Consider the following 22,220-nt stretch of genomic DNA (forward strand, 5'->3'; position numbering starts at 1 on the left):
GTTTTATGCCAAGTGCGCTTAACCTGCTGCACTACCATCCGACTCCCTGTTTGTCTCTTTGTTTGTTTTTTAATGACCAAAACTCTTCATCTTAAAACTTCCCTCTGGGAAAAAGAACTCACTAGCTGGGATTCTTAGGTAGTCAGCCTGAGACAAACACTAGGAAAAATTGCAGAGCAAATTAGTAGCACCCTCAGTACTCAACCTTACCCCAGCCAAAACAAGGCTTGAGTATAAAATAGGCAATGTTTTAAATAATAAAAAATATGGAATTCTTCCAGAAAAACACAAATCTTCTCAACATGAAGTACATATATTAGGGAACATAACTAGAATATTTTAACCATTATTATATGCAAAGGGCAGAGAGAGGTTGTCTTTCATGCAATCTGGATTGCAGATGTCTAAAAATATGCATTAATGATCTATCATAAATTCCCAAAACTAGTGATTTAAAATGAAAGCTTTCACTACTTACACCATATGTAAATATAAATATATAAATGCTGTTTATAATCCCTTGATCTGAAGAGAAAGAGAAATGATACTCTACTGTGAAAATGGTCAGTGGTCAGATATTTTAAAATCCTTACCCACATGAAAAGAGTCCTGAAAAAGAGATCAGAAGACAACAGAAAAGCACTCAATATGTATATGGAGTTGTAAATCCTATATGAACTAGTATCTATTACACAAAGGGGGAGCATGCAACAAAGTGATTAGGAAAGTCAAACATGAATTAGCCCAATAACAGAGAGGCAAGTATGAACTCCTAAGAGCATTTATGGAATAGAAATCTACATGCTTCAAAGGATGTCTGTTATTAACAATGAAACAATACCAAACACTGAAGTACCAAATAAATCGTACATCAATAATAAGGAATTGGTATGCCTAAACCAAAGGAGATTCTTGGGCGAAGGGGAATCTATTCGAAAAAGTACATAGTTAACATAAAGGCAAAACATTTTTATTCCAGCAGGGTTATTAATGGTGCTCAGCTCCACTGTTCGGTCTTTCTTTCTTTCTCTCTTTCTTTCTGTTTTCTTTCTTTCTTTCTTTCTTTCTTTCTTTCTTTCTTTCTTTCTGATAAAGCGTGAAAGACAGATAACAGAAGAGAAAGAGGGAGGGAAGGGGGGGAGAGAGAGAGAGAGAGACCTCTGTAGCACTGCTCCACTGGTCATGAAGCTATCTATCAAGAGCATTTATGCATAGGGTTTTTTATATGCTAAACACTATTCCTAGAACTGTACATAAATATTACCTTCAAACATGGAATAATGTGTGCACTATACTGGGTGAGTTACTACCCAGTCCCACAAAACACATTTTCTTTAAGTTCTACTAATTTTAAGCTGAACATTTAAGTTCAACTAAGTTCAAGCATTTACTTAAAAGGTAATTAAATGCCAGGTACTCATTGCAAAGGCATTAAGATGAAACATCCCAGAATATTTTGAGTATAACTGCCTTATTCTATTAAAGAAACCCTTAAGGTACCTACACTTTCACCTTTATAAGAAATTATCAAATTATTCCTCAAAGTAATTGTACCAATTTAAATTGCTAAGAGCATAAAAACATAAATATTGGACTAATGGAAAAATTTTGTGGGCCAGGCAGTAGCACAGTGGGTTAAGCATACATGGTGCAAAGTGCAGGGACCAGTATAAGATCTGGGTTCGAGTCCCCGGCTCCCCACCTGCAGGGGGGTCACTTCACAAGCAGTAAAGTGGCTCTGCAGGTGTTTATCTTTGTCTTTCCTTCCTCTAGTTCTCTCTGTCTTTTCCAACAACAACAATAACAACAGCAGCAACGAAATGGAAAGGATGGCCACCAGAAGCAGTGGATTTGTAGTGCAGGCACCAAGCCCCAGCAATAAACCTGGAGGCAAAAAAAAAATCTTGACACATTTTTGCACAGATAAACAGAAAAACATATCACAACTTTCCCAGCATTCCAATAGTATGCAGAAGGCAACGTGGAGGAGAGGAAATATCATTTGATTCAGGCTCAAAATCAACCTACTAGGGCCGGGTGCTGGCACAACTGGTTGAGCGTACATGTTACAATGTACAAGGACCCAGGTTCAATCCCCCAGGCCCCACCTGCAGTGGAAAAGCTTCACAAATGGTATTGCCGGGCTGCAGATATCTCTATCTCTCTCTCTATTCCTCTCAGTTTCTGGCTGTCCCTAACCAATAAAGACATAAAAATACAAACCAACGTACTAATCTGTTTAATTACATATCTCTCCTCTTCCTGAAATTGTATTAAACTGACATTATTTTGTAATGGATTCTGCCATTGCTTTGTTCATACAAACAGCACAGCAGTGTACTGATTCCATGAAGATAGCATCCCATGGGTAACCCATCCTCCTGCCCACACATTGGTTAAAAAAGGGGGCCTCACCCCATCATGTGGAGCCCTAGTAGGGCAGTCCTGGGACTTCCACACAGACGTGATGGGCCTAGACCTCAAACAGATCTCTCTCTCCATTGTCACTGGTCATCTCTATCAGGAACATCACAATGGACCCCTCTGGGGGCCCCCATAGGACCTTGCCCTCAATGTGGATCAACAACTGTAGAGAATGTTCCATCCTCCGAAGGGAGGCTGGATAACATACTCTATCTACCACCTGAGGAAGATGGGTCCTGAAATTGGTGCAGCTTAGAACATTCCTACTCATGACCACAGAATGCAAGCTCAGACCTACAGGGATACAGAGGTTACACAGACTCCTAAGCTGAATATGGGCCCCAAATCCAATCAATGGGGTTTACAGTCAACAATATTTATACACCTTTCCCATATTGGGGAGCTACTCTCTTCCCTGATCCAGCTTTATATCCCTTTTTCCAGCCATGACATCATCTCTCCAGACAACTTGGATCCACCTGCATATCAGATGTCAGGCTCAGGAAAAAAACTAGTATACTCATGGGCCCTTTGGAATATAACTAAAATAGGCCTACTAGCTATCTTCAAAACAGAGACCCCAAATCTTCATCTGCAATAATCCAGCCTTCACGTTCATGATTGCTCAATGATTTATTTGGCTTTATATGTTAACTCTTTTTTCAGCCACCAGGTTCCAGATGCTACCATGATGCCAACCGGACTTCCCTGGGCAGACAAACTCACCAATGTGTCCTGGAGCCCCACTTCCCCAGAGCCCTGCCCCACTAAGGAAAGAGAGACAGGCTGGGAGTATGGATCGACCTGTCAACGCCCGTGTTCAGTAGGGAAGCAATTACAGAAGCCAGACCGTCCACCTTCTGCACCCATAATGACCCTAGGTCCATACTCCCAGAGGGATAAACAATAGGAAAGCTATCAGAGGAGGTGATGGGATACAGAGTTCTGGTGGTGGGAATTGTGTGGAGTTGTACCCCCCCCCCTTACCCTATGGTTTTGTCAGTGTTTCCTTTTTATAAATAAAAATTTTTAAAAAGGGAGCAGGGCTCAAGAAAAAATAATGGGCCTCTCTATTCTGGGCAGCTTCAAAAATATGACTCGGTTTGGTGATACAGTTTGGGCCTTTGAGTGCTGGTCTTTAGCTTGCATAGTCTGAGACCTCTGGTAATGTAGGCAAGTATGTTTTACAAACTTGGGATGAGCAATGTAAGCAAACAAGCAAAGCTCTACATCTGCTGCCCTTTGAGATGTTGACCTTGGCCTCCTTGGGTTTACAAGGGCCTTGACTGCCCTGGCACACACACTTGTGACCTTGGCATTATTTGCCTGTATTTTCTTTAGGCTCTTCTTATTGTGTATCTTGGCAAAATGCATATTGGTCAGGAAGTTGGGGTGCACCCCATTTAGAAATCATATCTTTATAATTACAGTTGCTTGATTCCATTTCTGTGACATTTTGGGCACTGGATGTGGGCAGTGTGGGCTCAGAATTAGCCCTGCTTGTACTTGGAAAGGGGCAGTAGAGAGGGCTCACTGCTTAGGACTAGCTTAGCCAACCTTATATACCTACAGATCCCCAGGCAGTAATAGAAAAGAAAAAAAAACTAAACAAAATAAGTAACAACAACAACAACAACAAAAATCATCCAGCGTAGTAGAGAACAGTAAATTTGGAAACAGTTCAATAGAAAGCATCATGGCCAAGAGCAGACAAATAATCACTGGGTGGGAAAAAAAGGAATGAAAAGGGGGGGGGAATGGAAGAGGTGATGAGTTTTCTTCCATGGATATCAAAAAGAAGAAACTAGAACAAGAGTTAGCTCTGCCCTTTCCATAAATACTTCCTTGTGCCTACAGATTGAGATTGCATGCACTCTGCCACAAAATATTCCCTCACCTCCCAAACCCCACCCCACTCCCAAAAAAAAGAAGGAAAAAAAAAAAAACAGGTCAAGGAAAGTGGCTACTCTCAAGAAACTGGAATATATTATTCTCTGTGGGTTTCCTATAGAAGCCAGCTCTCATCCCAATCAGTCTAACATCACACACAGGAAAAGAAAAAAAAAAAAAAACACATTATCCTAGAGCTTTAGTGAATCCGTCTGCCTTCTTGCTGATTAGCCTTTCCATAGGTAAGACCAGGTTAGTTTAATAGCCCCAAGAGATACAGAAATAATTCAAGGAAACGGAAAACACTTTTCAAAAATCTTATTATACTTAAAGCAATTCGAAAAGTTTTGGCATGGACACCTCAGCATCAAGATCACACAAACACAAAAGAGTAATCAAAAGTTAAAACAGAACTGCTAATATTTTTTAAAAATTAGTTAAAAGAGTTAGAAAATAAAGCAGAAAAAGTCACTTCCTCCTCACCCCCAAAAGATACAAAAAAAAAAAAAGGAAAAGTTAGAAGAAGCAAAATAGTAAGAAAATTCACCATCTAATGAAGAAAATAGAGAAATTATCAAAGAATGTTTTTCCAAAACTAAAGAAACAAGTAATTATTTGAAAGGAACTACAGAGTGGTGAGAATAAACAGTTAAAAAAGGTTCACAGCTAGGCACATCCATGTGAAACATCCTGGTCTATGTGCAATTTCACAAAGATCAAGATAAAGGGAAAAAGTCTGGAAAGGTTCAGGGGGTGAGCATTTAGGTATAATCTTTAACAACATCAGATTCTAGAATGGAGGAATGCTCTCAGACACCTGTGAGAAACTTATTATTCTTTGTAAATTTCTACATAGCCAAACTATTAACAAAGGGTAGAAGCTAAGTACAGGTATTTTTCAGACATGCAAGAACTCAAAGGCTCTGCCTCCTAATTATCTATCAATGACACTAGTTCAGGGAGAATACAAAACAAGAGTGAAAGCCAAGGAAATAGGAAATATTCAAGAAAATAGTGACACTAACCCAAGTCCAGTGAAAAGAAATTCCAAGGATGCAGCTGTACAGGAGACCTAAAAAGCAATGAGTCTGCATTAGAACAAGAAAACAGGAAGACGCAAAGATACTTCTCAGAGGAGAATTACATAAATTCCAAGAAACAGGTAAAATGGGTAAGAGGTTTGAAGGCATTAACTAAAGATAAAGATGCTATTTCTCTCAACATAAAAAAAAAAAAAGGAAAGCTCCAGGAAAAATAAAATACAGTATCTTGATCAAAATGTGACAATTATTTTTGAGTAACTGATTAAGTATAAAAGAAGGAAGTCTACTAAAGTCAAATGCTGGAAGCATTCTCCTTCAGTGACCCAGGAGTTAAAAACAGTAGCCACTTGGAGATGGAAACAAATTTAGCATACAATAGTTCTCTCTTCTAAAATGTCCTCTCCCTTCTCTTCTGACTCAGCCAATCATTCAACAAATATTTACTGAGTTTCCCACATTCCTGTCAGTGTGCTAGAAGCAGAGATAAAACAGTAAATAAAACTACTGTGGAATTTGCATTCCTTTCCAAAAATCTGCTGTAGGGTTTCTTCTCCTATGAAGTTTTTCTGAACTTCCATGTTAAAGCCACATGCTTCCCCCTTCTCAGTTCCTAAAGAACAACAAGTTTTTTTTTAGATTTTATTTATTTTTAAATATTTAATTTACTTGGCTTCATAGGACAGAAAGGAACTGAGAGGAGAAGAGGAGAAAGTGAGGGAGACAGAAAGAAAGATACTTGCAGCACTGCTTCACTAATCTGGAGGCAGGGAGACTGAACTTGGGTCCGTCCTTATGTTTTGAAACAGGTACACTCTACCAGATGTGCCTCTGCCCAGGCCAGAACTGCAACTCTTTATAGAATTAACTAGCTTTTTCATACACATTACCTCAACTAGTATGTAAACAACACAGCAACACTTACTAGTTATAAGCCTATCGAATATATACAAAGGACCAAGATTAATAAATATGCATCAAATTTTTCCACTTAGCTGAATATAAGAAAAACCTGAGAAAATGTAAAACACAATACAAAAGTTACTAATTAGTTAACATATGAGGAAGTCAGTGTTCTAGCCTAGCCAGTTTCATTTTTGTTATGTTTGCTTATTTGTTTTAATCAGAGCACTACTCAATTTTGGGCTATGGAGGTACCTGGGTCCTTGGAGTTTCAAGCATGAAAGTCTTTTTTGCATAACCATGATACTATATCCCTGGTCAGTCCTAGCCAGTTTTTAAGTGATTTGTCCAGATCATAAACCTCATTTGTAGAAGAGTCAAAACTAAAACCCATAGCATGAGCTTGAATTAAATAGGTAGTCAAATAAAAATCTGGGTCAGTGGGAGAGAATAACCTTAGGCCTTTTCCCATACTATTTCCAAGTACAGTGAACATCTAAGATACAGATTCTTCCTTCTATATGTGAAGTCCCAGCTTCACAATTTTGTAATAGTCATTTTGAAAAAGTGCCTTCAATCAAAAATGTAAACTATCTTTTAAAAGCTTCAGTTACAGATTTATTTCTACTTTGAAGTATCTAATATTTGAAATTCTTAAATGTTTAGAAAAGTTAAATGATGGGTGAGAGAGTTTGCCAGCTAAGGTCTTGCCATGAACATGACTCAGTTTGAGTTCAAACATCTTGGGCTGTACCACAGCACTGGAGGAGGCTGAGGTGCTGTGGCATCTCTATTGTTCCTGTTTCTCTCAGAATGAAGAGGAAAACCTGGGAACAATAAACTCATACATGAGCATGTCCCAGCTCTATAATAAAAATAAATTTTAGGGGGCCAGGCGGTAGCACAGTGGGTTAAGCTCACTTGGCGCAAAGTGCAAGGACCGGCATAAGGATTCCAGTTTGAGCCCCCGGCCCCCCACCTGCAGGGGAGTCGCTTCACAAGCGGTGAAGCAGGTCTGCAGGTGTCTGTGTTTCTCTCCCCCTCTTTGTCTTTCTGTCCTCTCTCAATTTCTCTCTGTCCTATCCAACAACAATGACAGCAACAACAATAATAACAACAATGATAACAAAAGGGAAAAAACAGCAGTGGTTTCGTAGTGCAGGCATCAAGCCCCAGCAATAACCCTGGAGACAAAAAATTTTTTAAAAATTTAAAAAGAGGTAAATGAAAATTAAACCATTTTGGTTTCTAAATAGCTTCCCACAAGAAATCTTCAAAATTATCCCTATGCTAGACCATAGGCTGAGTACACATTACTTCAGTCTCAGCACTTAATACTTCAAGTTGGTAATCAGACTGAATTTTAACAGTGGGCTCAAATTGCTAATACAATTCTAATAATGACTTGCTCTTTGAAATATTTAATCTCCTAAAAGCTTAGAGCAGAGAGAACAAAAGCAATTGGTGGCATTACTTTATAAGATACAACTATATATAAATACCATAAAAAGGAGATAAATTATGGTGAGGTCTTGTATGATACAACAAATCCTAAAAATGGGATTTTCAAAGTTAACCCAATTGCCAAATAATTTGGCTATAGCAATAACTATCTAGTATTGCCTTCTTAAACCCTAAGAAAGGAGGAGCCTTCCCCTTTCTCTATAAAAGCCAATACATCTCCAAGTCCTGGAACTTCTAGGGCAGGGCTCACTTTCCAGCATGCTTCTCTCAATTCATACCAGCTGATACTGCATCTGCTGATCCCAACCTAATCAATGCAACGAGCATGACCTCGGCATGCTTCAATTCAGACTGTGTCCAGAGACTTCAGGCAGGGAAGGTCAACCCTTCAGCTTCATTACTCTGGCTAGACCTTTCCTAGCTCATAGGAATCCTTAATTCCATTTTGAGTGGTGCACTCCTAACAAAACCTCAAAACCTACATATAGACCAGGGCCCATGAGATAGGGCATATGTGTATCCATAAGTCAGGGGAAAATACATACCTTAAAGCAAAAGTGCACAATAATTTGCAGTGAGTGAATAAATGAAGCAAACAAGTAGAGAGAACTAAAAAGGCACCTTAAGGGAGGCGGGTTAAGCACATGTGGCGCGAAGCGCAAGGACCAGCATCAGGATCCCAGTTCTTGCCCCAGGTTCCCCACCTGCAGTGGAGTCGTTTCACAGGTGGTGAAGCAGGTCTGCTGGTGTCTTATCCTTCTCTCCCCACCTCTGTCTTCCCCTACTCTCTCCATTTCTCTCTGTCCTATCTAACAATGATGGCATCAATAATAACAACAATAATAACCACAACAATAAAACAATAAGGGCAACAAAAAAAGGGAAAACTAACCTTTAAAAAAAGACATCTTAAAGTACCTAATGAAACAGTTTCTACTTAGACCTGGATACCCTCCTCACCTACCTCCTATTACACGTCCCCCAATCACTCCAAAGCTAACCTTGTCAGACAAAATAAGAACTCCAAAAGCTGAAAAGGGCAAGAGGCTGGCATATTTTAATGAGGACTCTTTAGTCACTACCAGGACACCCCATCACCTGGGGCCCTAGTCAGGGAGTCCTGGGATTCCCAAACAAACATGATGGGCCTAGGCCTCTAACAGATCCTTCTTGCCACTGTCAGTGGTCATCTCTATCAGGAACAACATAATGGACCCCTTTGTGGGCCCCTATAGGACCTTGCCCTCAATGTAGATCAATAATGGTAGGAAATGTTCCATTCTCTGAAGGGAGGTTGGATAGCATACTCCACCTACTACCTGAGGAAGATAGGTTCTGAAATTAGTGCTGCCGGGAATGTTCCTAGCCGTGACCACAGAATGTGAGCCCAGACCTACAGGGATGCAGAGGTTACATAGGCTCCTGTGCTGAATATGGGCCCCAGATCATATCAATGGAGTTTACAGTTAACAATATTATATACTTTTCTCACCTTTGGGAGCTACTCTATTCCCTGATCCAGCTTTCTAGTACTTTTTTCCAACTATGACAACATTTCCCCAGACAATTACCTGGATCCACCTGGACATATTTGACATATTAGATGTCAAGCAAAGACAAAAACTAGTAAAGTCACAGGCCCTTTGGAATATACCTAAAACAGACTTACTAGCATTTTCCGAAACAGAGACCCCCAAATCTTCATCTGCAATTTTCTTGCATTTAGATTCATGATTGGCTAACAATTTTTTTCTGCTTTATATCTTAACTCTTTTTTAGCCACCAGGTTCCAGATGCTACCATGATGCCAGCCTGACTTCCCTGGGAAGATGACCCCACCAATATGTCTTGGAAGTCTCGCCTCCCCAGATCCCTGCCCTACTAGGGAAAGAGAGAGACAGGCTGGGAATATGGATCAACCTGACAATGCCCATGTTCAGCAGGGAAGCAATTACAGAAGCCACACCTTCCACCTTCTGTACCCCATAATGATCTTGGCTCATATTCCCAGAGGGATAAAGAATAGGGAAGCTATTAGGGGAGGGGATTAGATATGGAGCATTGGTGGTGGGCATTGTGTAGAAATGTACCCCTTTTATCCTATAGTCTTGTTAGCATTCCCATTTTATAAATAAAAATTTAAAAAATTATCCCTATGCTATATTATATTCCTATCAAACACTTTACATTTTATTTTCATAAACACTGAACTTTTTGAAAATAAAAAAAAAGTTTATGTTCACTTCCATTAACAACACTAGCCAAAAAGAACAAAGGAAGCCTATAGTGGTTAACATAATCAAGATCTGCATTTGTAAAAATAAGCAAAAGATCAAATTAAAAAACATATATAATTTTTGTAAAAATTAGATAAGTAGGGAAAGGCATTGGTGCATGTGTCAGGGCACACATTACCATATACAAGGACCCAGTTCAAACTCCTGGTCCCCACCCACAGAGGGAAAGCTTCATGAATGCGAAAGCAATGCTGCAGTTGTCTCTCTTTCCCTGTCCATCTCTATTTCTCCCTTCCCTCTCTACTTCTGTCTCTACCCAAAGCAAAATAAATAAAATAAAAATAATTAATTAGGGAACTAATGTCACAGATATTGTTATCTCACAGACTCCATGGTTACTCATAAACACACTTTTATGGACTATCTTTCATGTGAGACCTTATCTGTTCAATAAACTACATTATAAATACTAACTAGAGGGAGTTGGGCGGTAGCACAGTGGGTTAAGCACACGTGGCGCAAAGCGCAAGGACCTGCGGAAGGATCCCGGTTCGAACCCCCGGCTCCCCACCTGCAGGGGAGTCACTTCACAGGCGGTGAAGTAGGTCTGCAGGTGTCTATCTTTCTCTCCCCCTCTCTGTCTTCCCCTCCTCTCTCTACTTCTCTCTGTCCTATCCAACAATAACTACAACAATAAAACAACAAGGGCAACAAAAAGGAATAAATAAATAAAATGATGTTTAAAAAAATACTAACAATATTTTAGCGCAACCAATAAAATTACAGCTACCTACAAAAATATAACACTGAATAGTTATTTTATATTCACAAGAAAAGCAGTCAGGAACCTAATCTGTTTCAGTTCAACAAACACTTATCAAGAGGGTTTATTAGGCCTGGTAGCCATTATAGATTCTTATATTCTTTCCAACGTATATAAAATATTTCAGTGTACATTAAAAAAAATCTGCACTTGAATAACTTACAATAGAAGGAAACAATTCTATTCCAAATAGAAGAAAAAAAATATTTACTGTGATTTCCAAGTATAAGATACCACAGCAGGGCTATGGATGTATACATTTCATCAATTTAAATGATGGTCTTAAAATAAGGTAATGTAAAATAAATTACATTGTTAATAAGCATATGTGTTTATATGACACCAGCCAGGACCAAAGGTAAGGCTTATCACAAAAATCAGAAATTTGCAGGGGTAGATAGCATAATCGTTATGTAAAGAGACTCTCGTGTCCAAAGTCCCAGGTTCAGTCCCCTACACCATAAACCAGAGCTGAGCAGTTCTCTGGTTTAAAAAAAAAAAATCAGAAATTTACCTATCAATTACTTATTTATAGATCCCTAACCATTTCCAAACTGCCAGATTTAATATTAATATTAATGACTGTTTTACTCAGAATGCAACCATAAAATGAGAGTATCTTTTTTAGTCCACTGGAATATAGGAGTTTCTCCTGCTATACATCTAATACAGTTTTCACAATTACCATGTGTTATCAGTTCAAGTAGCACTAAAATAGATAAAATCTCAATTCTTTGCTACTCAGCGTCAGGTCCAATCACTAGAAAATGCTTAGTAACTCCCAAACTTAATCTTCTGTCTTTATCTTTCCCTAGATATTTCCCAAACAAAAAGTATAGATCAGAACATAAAGCCTCTGAAAGAGATATTCTGAACTTTCTTCTTTAATATCAGATAATGGTTTCATGTTTTTTTTAATATACCAAATTCTCATATTCCAATTAGCAAATTGTCAGTGCTGCAAATTGAGAAGAAAAATAACCAGGACAAAGGATTGCACAAAATGGAAATAAAAGAGCCAACACTAAGATGTACACCTGGAACCAAAATAATATTGTGTGTCAATTATATTATATATATATATATATATATATATATATTTCTTAAAGTCAATACACATATGAGAAATAGTCTACCTAGGAGCCAAATTTTGTAAAATAATGGAAACCAGTACTCATGTGCTCTTTCTTCATGGAAGATGAGTATACAGCAGAGGCTTAACCTAATTAATTAATGAAACAAAAACTACACAGGCAAGAAACTACCCGAGACAGTTTCAAAGAAGAGGCCATATCTGAGCTGACTGATGCAAACTAATTAGAAAAAGACTCTTAGAGTGAGAGGAATACTCAAGCACAGGCAAGAGAAAGTAGCATATGCAAAAACACCAAAATATGTATCCAGTTTTATTTTAAGGACTAGGTCTAGTTATGAAAATAGAGGTCCAAAGTGCATAATAAAAGTGGCAAGTTATGAAACTGTAGAGAAGGAAGGTAAGGTATAACCACTGTTATAATCCAGGAGAAAAAGATCAAATTTAAATGTTTTTTTAAAAGTTCTATGACTTAATCCAATTTTCTCTATGGCTCTACTTTTCAAGAAAACATTTGATTACATAAGGTAATCAATAGCTAAAAATAAAAAATACATTTTCCCTAAAGACATTTCTTACAAAGAGAAGCATAATTTTTTTGAGTTGGAAAAAGCAATTTATTTTTCAAAGAGAAGCATAATTCTACATGAAGTTCATTATTTCAGTTGTTTGCCAAGATTTTCTTTCTTTTTTTTTTCCACCTTTTGATGGCAAAGCCATAGACTGCCACATGGTGCTGGGATTCAAACCTAGGTTGCAGTCATGGCAGTATCTCTGCCCTAGCCAGTGAGATAGCCCACGACTCACTCTTAAAGCAAACAAAAATGAGACCACACACATTACCATGTACAAGGATCCAGGTTCAAGCCCCCATATGCAGGGGTGGAGCTTCGTGAGTGGTAAAGTAGTAATGCAAGTATCTTCCTCTCTATCTCCTCCTTCCCTCTCAATTTCTGTCTCTAAAATAAACAAATAAACAAATAAATATAATTAAATAAATAAATAAAAGAGTATGTCCACCAGAAGTGCTGGACTAAACATGCAGGCACTGAGCCGCAGCAATAAATCAGGTAGCAATTTTTAAATTAATAATAATTTAAAAAATAAATAAAAAATGCCCCCCCTTTTTAAAGAAAAACTGCCAGCCTAGAATTCTTTTCTGATTTGTTTTTATTGAGGAAATGCTATTTTACAAGGTAGGTGTGGTTTCAAGGGGTACAATCTCACATCTTTCCAAAATGTGCATGAGCCCACCACCGAAGACTCCTTCCCCTTCAGTGCAGGGCACTGCAGCCATGCTCCCTATCACCTCCACCTCCCATCCTCCTAGTGACCCCAGTTTTCCAGACACGGGACAGGGGTCTGTCTATATGTTTCGCCCTGTCTTTTCCCTTGTTCTGTTTATTAAATCCCATTGATAAGTAGAATCATCCAATGTTCCTACTTCTTTCTACTTAATAAGAGTCTCCACAGTTCCATTCATCTTGTAGAAAAAGACAAGAGTCCATCTTTTCTTAAAGCTCAGTAGAATTCCATAGTGTATATATACCACAATTTCCTTACTCACACCTCATCTGATGTCAGGCACTTGGGTTCTTTCCAAACCTTGGCTATTTTAAAGACTAAGCATAGGTGCTTTTGTGAACACAAATATATATATATATATATATATATATATATATATATATATATACACACCTAGGAGAGGAATTACTTTTTTTTTTTTTTGAGAAATTCTTTACTCCTCACTATAGGCAACCTAATTTCTTGTCACGTGTGCTTAACCAGATGCAACACCATGCAGCTCCTTCAACTTAGAATTCTTTACCCAGCAAATACATTGCTCAAAGGTGACATGAAGTTACATTTTTTCCTCCTTTATTAGGATGTTAATGGTTTACAATGCAATGCTGACATATAGGTACAATCTCTCATCTCCCTATAATAGGGATCTGCAAGACAATCTCCCCCAACCTAGGTTCTCCTCCCACCCCCCAAATCATACAGCAGGAACCCAGAGCCTCTCTATTCCAGCCCTTTTCTTGTTCCCCAGAGTCCTTTGCTTTGGTGAGCTAAGGAGCATTCTTATTAAAAAAAAAAAAAGAAAAAGAAAAGAAAAATGAGATCATATCATCATTATACCCACATATAAGACGTAGTACAGGGAATTGTTCTTTAAGCAACTGAGAAATGCAGGAAATAATAAAGGGCAATAAAAAAGCAAAAATAGGTAAGCAAATATAAATACTAACAATAAAAAGGTAGTAAGAAAGCCTTATGCTGTTTAAAATATATATAGAAAAAAAGAGGTAAAGCATACAACAATAAACAATAGGACACATAGAGACTAAAGAAAAACATTCCACAAAACACAGGAAGAGACTTGATTGTTCTATTGCCACAAACAATTCCCTACTACAGTGAATTTTAATAGGCTAAAGACAATTGCTTCATTGGTCACATTTTTGAAAGTCTGCTAAAGTTATGCCTCTGAAATTCAAGCAATCAAACATCACTTCAGTGAACATTAATATAAAAGGATCGAATATTTACATCTAGACATTTTAAACAGAATTCTAACCTTCACAACAGCAGTCCTCTTTTTAGATAATACATAAATGAGGCAGGAAGAGGGTACAAATAAGGTTTCTTTCAATGCAATACAAGGAAATGAATTCAGGGATTCACACGTGCAGCGCTGCTAAGCAATAGTCCCATCCCAGTTTTCTTTTCTCCCTTTTCCCCCTTCCTCTCGCTCTTTCTTTCTCTCTTCCTTCCTTCCTTTCTTTTTTCCTCTTTCTGTCTTTTGTTGTCTTGAGAAAGAGAGAGATGGGAGTGGGAAGAGGGAAAAAGAAGGATTGTATGGAAGGGGGAGGGAAAAGGAGGGAGAAATATAGGAAAAGAGACAACACATTACTGCTCTGCTAACTAAGGCGGAGTACTCCCTCGGTACCTTCCATGGTGTTTGCATAAAGGTGCCAGGGCTCAAACCTAAGGCCTCACATGGGATAAGACATACATCCTACTATGGGTAGATTTAACAGAAGTTATTATCAAGGCAACATGCAAAGACAACATGCTGTATACAGATCCTCAGCAGTCTCATTAGTTCTGGGTTCTTTTCATATCTGGGCATCAGATTCCCTCATACCAGCCCAAACCTATAGATTACTGTTCCGTGAGAATAAAAATCAGATTGTTCTAAATATACGGCACCTGAACATGTTTAGTGGATTCTGTTTTCTGAAAAAGAATGTGAAGGGAATATAATAAGTGTGTGTGTGTGTGTGTGTGTGTGTGTGTGTGTGTGTGTGTGTGTGTGTGTGTGTGTTATCTTTACTTATTGGCTAGAGAGACAGCCAGAAATCAAGAGGAAGAGGGAGAGATACAGAGAGACACCTGCAGCCCTGCTTCACCACTTGCAAAGCTTCCACTTATAGGTGGGGACAGGGGCTGGAACCCAGGTCCTCGAGCATTATAACATGTGCACTCAACCTAGTGCACCCGGCCCCTGGATCCCTTTATATTCAACTTATAGGACTTTATATTCAACTTAATGAAATGTCTTCACAGTAATTATTTATGGACAACAAGAAATGAAGTGACTGAATCAAATACTTTCTATCTAGTCAAAATCATAACTTTTTTTTTCTTATAAACTGCTTAAGTCTAGCTACTGGTAGTACTGAGAGGGTCAAACCTGGGGTTACTCACATGCACTGTGGATTTCCCCAGTCTAATGTTAACATTTAAGAAGCAAAGAGATGTATTTTTTATTTCTAAATTACTTTACTTCATATTTCTACCTGGTAATTTTAAATACTAGGTACATTTCCAGTTTATTTTATCCCTGAAATTATTTTACAATACTTCTCTAACTGGAATATAATTACTTTCAATTAAAGCATTGTTCTGCCATTCAAGAGTCATATGATTTATACAAATGTTAGTTGAACACCATAAAAATCTAAAATATATAATTAGGAAGTCACAAATCACTTAATCCACTCTGTCAAAACACAGAATATTTTAACTTCTGGTTCACTTCTTTAAAAGGAATTCTGTTTACTTTATTTTTTTCTAACAGAAAAGAAAAAAAAAATCAGTAGGATAAACTTACAACACACTTCCCCAATCAAATTTTAAAATGATTCTGGTTAACCACAAATTGGCTCAAGTAGTTAAGTATTTTTCTGAATGTATTTTACCAAGACATGAGTGACAACATATAATAATGTCATACAGCAACTGAGTTACTGTTCTACAGAATAACAAATTAGTATGCCAAGTAATACTCTTAATCATTCACAAATAAGGTCACTTCTGTTCTTACAAGTCCAAGTAGACTAGACACATTGCTAGTTTAAAGTAAGCAGTTTTATAAATATCTCCTTTACTATAGAGTTAAAACATAATCATAAAAGGCTGCTATTATTAAGTAACATATTTCACTAAGTTGTATTCCCCTCCACCAAAAAAAAAAAAAAAAAAGTTGTGATCTAAGGTGAGGGAGATAGTTCTGTGATAGAGAAAAAGAATTTGCAAGCCTGAGGCCTCAGGTCCCGGGTGATATTCCATATCATCTATGCCAGATCTAAGCACTGCTCTCCAAACTCTCTTTCTCATTATCTTCTCTCTCACACAAAAACAAGTAAGTAAAAAAAAGAAACAAACAAACAAAAAACTGGAAGTCGTCAGGGATCACACATTTGTGTGATTCCACTATTCCTAGAAGACTTTGTTTCCGCTTTTAAGTTCATATAGAAATATAGAGGAGAGAAAGATAAAGAGAGAGCGACTGAGAGATACCACAGCACCATACACGATGTTCCCATGTGTTGAGGGGTTCAAGCCCAGGTCATGGTGCGTGGGAAAGTGTGCAGTTCTACCAGGAGAGCTTTCCCCTGGACCCAATTAAATAAAAATTTTTAAATATTTAGCTCTATCACTTTCAAATAGCTTGATAATAAATAAGAATGTGGAGGCAAAAAAGTTTTTCATCTATTTTTTAAAAAAATTTTAATGTGAAACTAAAACTTTATTGGCTAGAGATGATAACATTGCAAACTTATGATAAAGAAATACTAGGCATATTTTAAGTAAACTTTCACTACAACTCCATAGTCATAAATTAGTCAGCTTATTTGAGTAAAGAATATATACACTAATTCCAAATGGAGCACTGTGGTAGGCTTTTAGTAATTTATCAACACTCACAAGACTCCTAAACTTACTATACACAGACATGTAACTGGTTCTCACACTTCATACTAGATCCCTTTACACTGTAATATTTTCTCCACACTGATATCTCTTTGTAACAAAATACAATCTATTCAGATCCAAAAATATGCATCTTGGAAATAAAATTAGGAAAGAAAAGAAAAACCTTAAATACTTACTGTCTTGTTCCGTAATCTAATTATATCTGAGACAGAGCCAGCTCCACAGTATTCCATAACAATCCAGAGGTCTGTGTTCTTAAAGTAACTGCCATAGTACTTCACAACATATGGGCTAAAGACAAATAGATAGACAATCAAACTTAGTTAAGTCACAAAGAAAATTATTTCTTTTTTTTTTTAATATTTATTTATTCCCTTTTGTTGCCCTTGTTTTCTTGTTGTTGTTATCGATGTCATCGTTGTTGGATAGGACAGAGAGAAATGGAGAGAAGAGGGGAAGACAGAGAAGGGGAGAGAAAGACAGACACCTGCAGACCTGCTTCACCGCCTGTGAAGCGACTCCCCTGCAGGTGGGGAGCCGGGGGCTCGAACCGGGATCCTTACGCGGTTGCGCTTTGCGCCACATGCGCTTAACCCACTGCGCTACAGCCCGACTCCCAGAAAATCATTTCTTAATCCCAATACCAAGTATCTGAGATTTCACAGCCTGCCAATAAGTAAATTAAACTTCTACTGTATGTTGAATTATCTATATGCAGAGTTCATCAACTATGTATAATTAACCTTCAATTTGTGGAAGAAATGTAACAGGACTATATGCCAGAGGAGGCTCAGATGTTTTGAGTGATTCCCAAAAAAATAAGACTCTGTTTTGGCAAACCATTCACTGCTTAACTAAGGAACAAATGAAAATATTTTCCATTATCTAAAACATTTTAAATGTAAATCTTCTAAAGAGGGTTGAATTCAAATATTAGCACTCAATTTTTAAATATTCTTTATTTCACTAAGGTCAAGCATTTTTTTAATTCTCTTTCATTTTGGCTTTTGAAAGTTCTGAGTAAAAATGATTATGTCCATCTAATATTCAGACAAGTTAAATTATCAGCAATATGAAATGAGATTTTGTTTCAAAGTAGAGCAGAATTAACTGTTTATAACCAAGGTGCAGACTCAGGCAGATTTAAAAAGGGGAGAATGGGGGTGGGGGATATAGCATAATGGCTATGTAAAAAGACTTTCATGCCTAAAGCTCTAAAATCACAGGTTCATTCCCCTGCACCAGTATAAGCCAGAGCTGAGCAATGCTCTGGTAAATTTTTAAAAAGAATGCCACAGGGAGTCGGGCTGTAGCGCAGCGGGTTAAGCTCAGGTGGCGCAAAGCACAAGGACCGGCATAAGGATCCCGGTTCGAACCCCGGCTCCCCACCTGCAGGGGAGTCGCTTCACAGGCGGTGAAGCAGGTCTGTGGGTGTCTGTCTTTCTCTCCCCCTCTGTCTTCCCCCCTCCTCTCTCCATTTCTCTCTGTCCTATCCAACAAAGACAACAACAATAATAACTACAACAATAAAAAACAACAAGGGCAACAAAAGAGAATAAATAAAATAAATATTTAAAAAAAAATTTAAAAAAAAAAGTATGCCACAAAGAGGAACTCATACCAGAAACTTAACAAGCACAGAAAGGGAAAACATAAAGTAAGACTTGTAGTATATTGCACCACCAAAGCAAAGCACTCGGAGAAGGAGAATAAGGGAGGGCATGGAGGGGGCCTTGGGGCTCTGATACATTATAGCAGAGAAGGACCTGCCCATGTTCAGTGGGGAAGCAATTACAGAAGCCAGACCTTCCACCTTCTGCAACCCACAATGACCTTGGGTCCATACTCCCAGAGGGTTAAATAGGAAAGCTATCAAGGGAGGGGATGGGATACAGAGTTCTGGTGGTGGGAACTGTGTGAAGTTGTACCTTTCTTATCCTATGGTTTTATCAGTGTTTCCTTTTTATAAATTTAAAAAAAAAATGAGAATGTTTTGTAGTCACAGTGAGATAAGAAATTGTACTCATGTGTCAACAACTGTACTGTAAACCATTAACACCCCTGCCCCATAAAGTGATTTGAGTAGAATCTGAGTAGGAATGGGCTTTCCCAGAAGCAAGTAGCTAAAGGTAGCAACACAGCGTCAAGCTGTGGAGACAGCCAGGTGGAACCTGAAGATCTCTCATAGGTATGGAAGCTGGACTCAGCGACTAGATCCAAAGGGTAGCAGCAGATCCAACTGGGCCCCAAGACTGTCAGCCAATCTCATGTAGCTAGTGTGCAGACGCTGTAAACACAGGGCTACTGTAGTCGATAACTAATGTATCATAAGCAGGAAGGTTGCCAGGAGGGGTAGGCCACTGAAAGTGAACAGAGGTAAGGTTATGGACCAATGGTAGGTCTCCTTACTTTTATGCAGAGGTCTCCTAGAGGCTGCAGGGATTCAAATGACTTGATGCAATTCTATTAGGCTGAGTCTGAGGTCACTAGTCCAAGAGGGGTGGCCAATCCCCCCTGGATACTCAGAGACAGGATGCTGCTAACTAAGGCCTGGGTACTGTCACTGAGAGCATATTCCACCAACAAAGTTGCAGTGAGAGCCCAGAAAGGGCCCACAGATTCTCCCTGCTGATGCAGATACACCAGAGCAAAACTGTGTGGAAGCTTTAAAGAACCCACAAGACCCCATTGCAGAGATGGGTCAGCTGATGCAAAGCTGCAAAAGAGGTCCTGAAGGAGCCACAGACGTCCCTGCAGAGGTGGCTCAGCAGTGGAGGACATGGAGGAACCCATACAGTCCCCCTACTGTGACTGGACGTTGATGGCTTAGGCCTGGAACAGTGCACCTAGATGAAGCTACAGTAAAAGGCCAAGAAGGACCCACAGATTACCCCTGCAGAGGCAGGAGAGTGGGACATAAAGGCTGCTGCTAGGAATGTGTCCTACCAGGCAAAGGAATGTGGAGGCCCAGGGAGATTACCCCTAGAGAGTTAACTGGGGTGGGATGTATAGAGCTGAAGCCTTGGGGCCCAGGTAGGATTTGGCTGCAGAGCCCTCCCAAAGTACCAGGAAGCCACCAAACGGGAAGTCGCAGGGACAGGACTTAATCAGGCTGGTGCAGAAATAGGCACCTGTAAATGTACTCTGACAGAGCTATGCCAGGAAAAAATGTAGCTCGTCCCACTGGAGAATATAAAAGTTCTGTTTGGGCTGCCAGACAAATCTCAGAAAAATCCCCAGACGGCTAAAGAATAGCTCTGACATCCTAGAGTCTGAGTTAGGATATGACATTCTCTACTGAAGTTCCTAGCAAGGTTTACCATAATTACCATGACAACACTTAATCCACTCCGACCCCAATGGACACCTTACAGTCAATCTCCTGTTTTCTGCTCCAGTGTCCCAATAGTGAGCATGCGAAACTGCGCTGCCCAAGGTCTGATCTGATCCTCCCTGTTCCTAGAACAAAGTTTCCCTTCCCTTTTAGGACCTGCTGTCCTACACTGGAGTCTCTCTGCTCATAGGATCTATTGCTCCATCTCCTGAACAGTTGTGCTACATCTCTGAGTGAGGTTGGAGGTAAGGATCTCCTTTGTCCAGGTCTCAAACCATTTTGGGTGGAGTGGGTTTTTTTATTATTTATTTATTTTAATATCTTTATTGGGGAATTAATGTTTTACATTCGACAGTAAATACAGTCGTTTGTACATGCATAACATTTCCCAGTTTTCCATATAACTACAACCCCTACTAGGTCCTCTGTCATCCTTTTTGGACCTGTATTCTCCCCTCTACCAACCCCAGAGTCTTTTACTTTGGTGCAATACGCCAATTCCAGTTCAGATTCTACTTGGGTTTGCTCTTCTGATCTTCTTTTTCAACTTCTGACTGAGAGTGAGATCATCCCATATTCATCCTTCTGTTTCTGACTTATTTCACTTAACATGAATTTTTCAAGGTCCATCCAAGATCAGCTGAAAACAGTGAGTCACCATTTTTGATAGCTGAGTGGTATTCCACTGTGTATACAGACCACAACTTGCTCAGCCACTTATCTGTTGTTGGACACCTGGGTTGCTTCCAGCTTTTGGCTATTACAAATTGTGCTGACAAGAACATATGTGTACACAGATCTTTTTGGATGGGTGTGTTGGGTTCCTTAGGCTATATCCCAGGAGAGGAATTGCAGGATCATAGGGCAGGTCCATTTCTAGCCTTCTGAAAGTTCTCCAGACTGCTCTCCACAGAGGATGGACCAATTTACATTCCCACCAGCAGTGCAGGAGGGTTCCTTTGACCCCATACCCTCTCCAGCATTTGCTACTGTTACCTTTTCTGATGTATGACATTCTCACAGGAGTGAAGTGGTATCTCATTGTTGTCTTTATTTGCATTTCTCTGACAATCAGAGACTTGGAGCATTTTTTCATGTGTTTCTCGGCCTTTTGGATCTCTTCTTTGGTGAATATTCTGTCCGTGTCCTCTCCCCAGTTTTGGATGGGGTTATGGTGCAGTGGTTTTTGTTGTTGTTGTTGTTTATTTGCTTGTTTGCTTGTTTTAGTGAACAGTGCTTACAAAATTGTAAAATTTCGGGGTTATATTTTCACATCCACACATGGTGTGACTCACCACACCCTACACAAAAGACCTGAGCTTCCACCCCTCCTCCACCACCAACTACCACAGTTCTTATTAAGAAGTTCAAGGGAAAGTTTGGTTACCAATTTTTTGTACTTCATTTGCTTTAGTCATCTGCATTCCCTATATAAGCAAAACTATCTGATAGTTGTCCTTCAACTCTTATCTGACTTAGTGCAATCACCTGCAGTTCCATCCATTTAGTGCCAAATGATACAACCTTATCTTCACGATTGCGAAGTTACCCAAATTCTACTATAGATCTTGTAACCTCCCAAGTAGGCAAACATGGTTCCTTCGTAGTCATCAATCTTGTCCCTCCACTACCACTTCAAATAAATCTTTGAGTGAGATACAATATAGATAAAGATCAAAGCAATGACTAAGTCTCTCATGTTGCCTAGTTCTTAACTGTTTGAAGACTATACCTTGAAAAAGATACCCTCAGAGTACACATTTGTAAAACATTTTAGCTAACCTAC

The 22,220-nt window shown here is 38.9% G+C and overlaps 1 protein-coding gene across 1 annotated transcript in view; it reads right to left on the reverse strand.

Moving 5' to 3' along the window:
* STK3 (serine/threonine kinase 3) overlaps window positions 1-22,220 on the reverse strand; it is a 267,643-nt gene that overhangs the window by 208,643 nt on the left and 36,780 nt on the right. Inside the window, exon 4 of the mRNA XM_007532351.3 lies at window positions 17,277-17,391. Coding sequence (XP_007532413.1) covers window positions 17,277-17,391 — 115 coding nt within the window. The remainder of the gene's footprint in view (window positions 1-17,276; window positions 17,392-22,220) is intronic.

The sequence above is a fragment of the Erinaceus europaeus genome, chromosome 8 (genome assembly GCF_950295315.1).
Source record: "Erinaceus europaeus chromosome 8, mEriEur2.1, whole genome shotgun sequence".
In the NCBI taxonomy this organism is placed as follows: Eukaryota; Metazoa; Chordata; class Mammalia; order Eulipotyphla; family Erinaceidae; genus Erinaceus; species Erinaceus europaeus.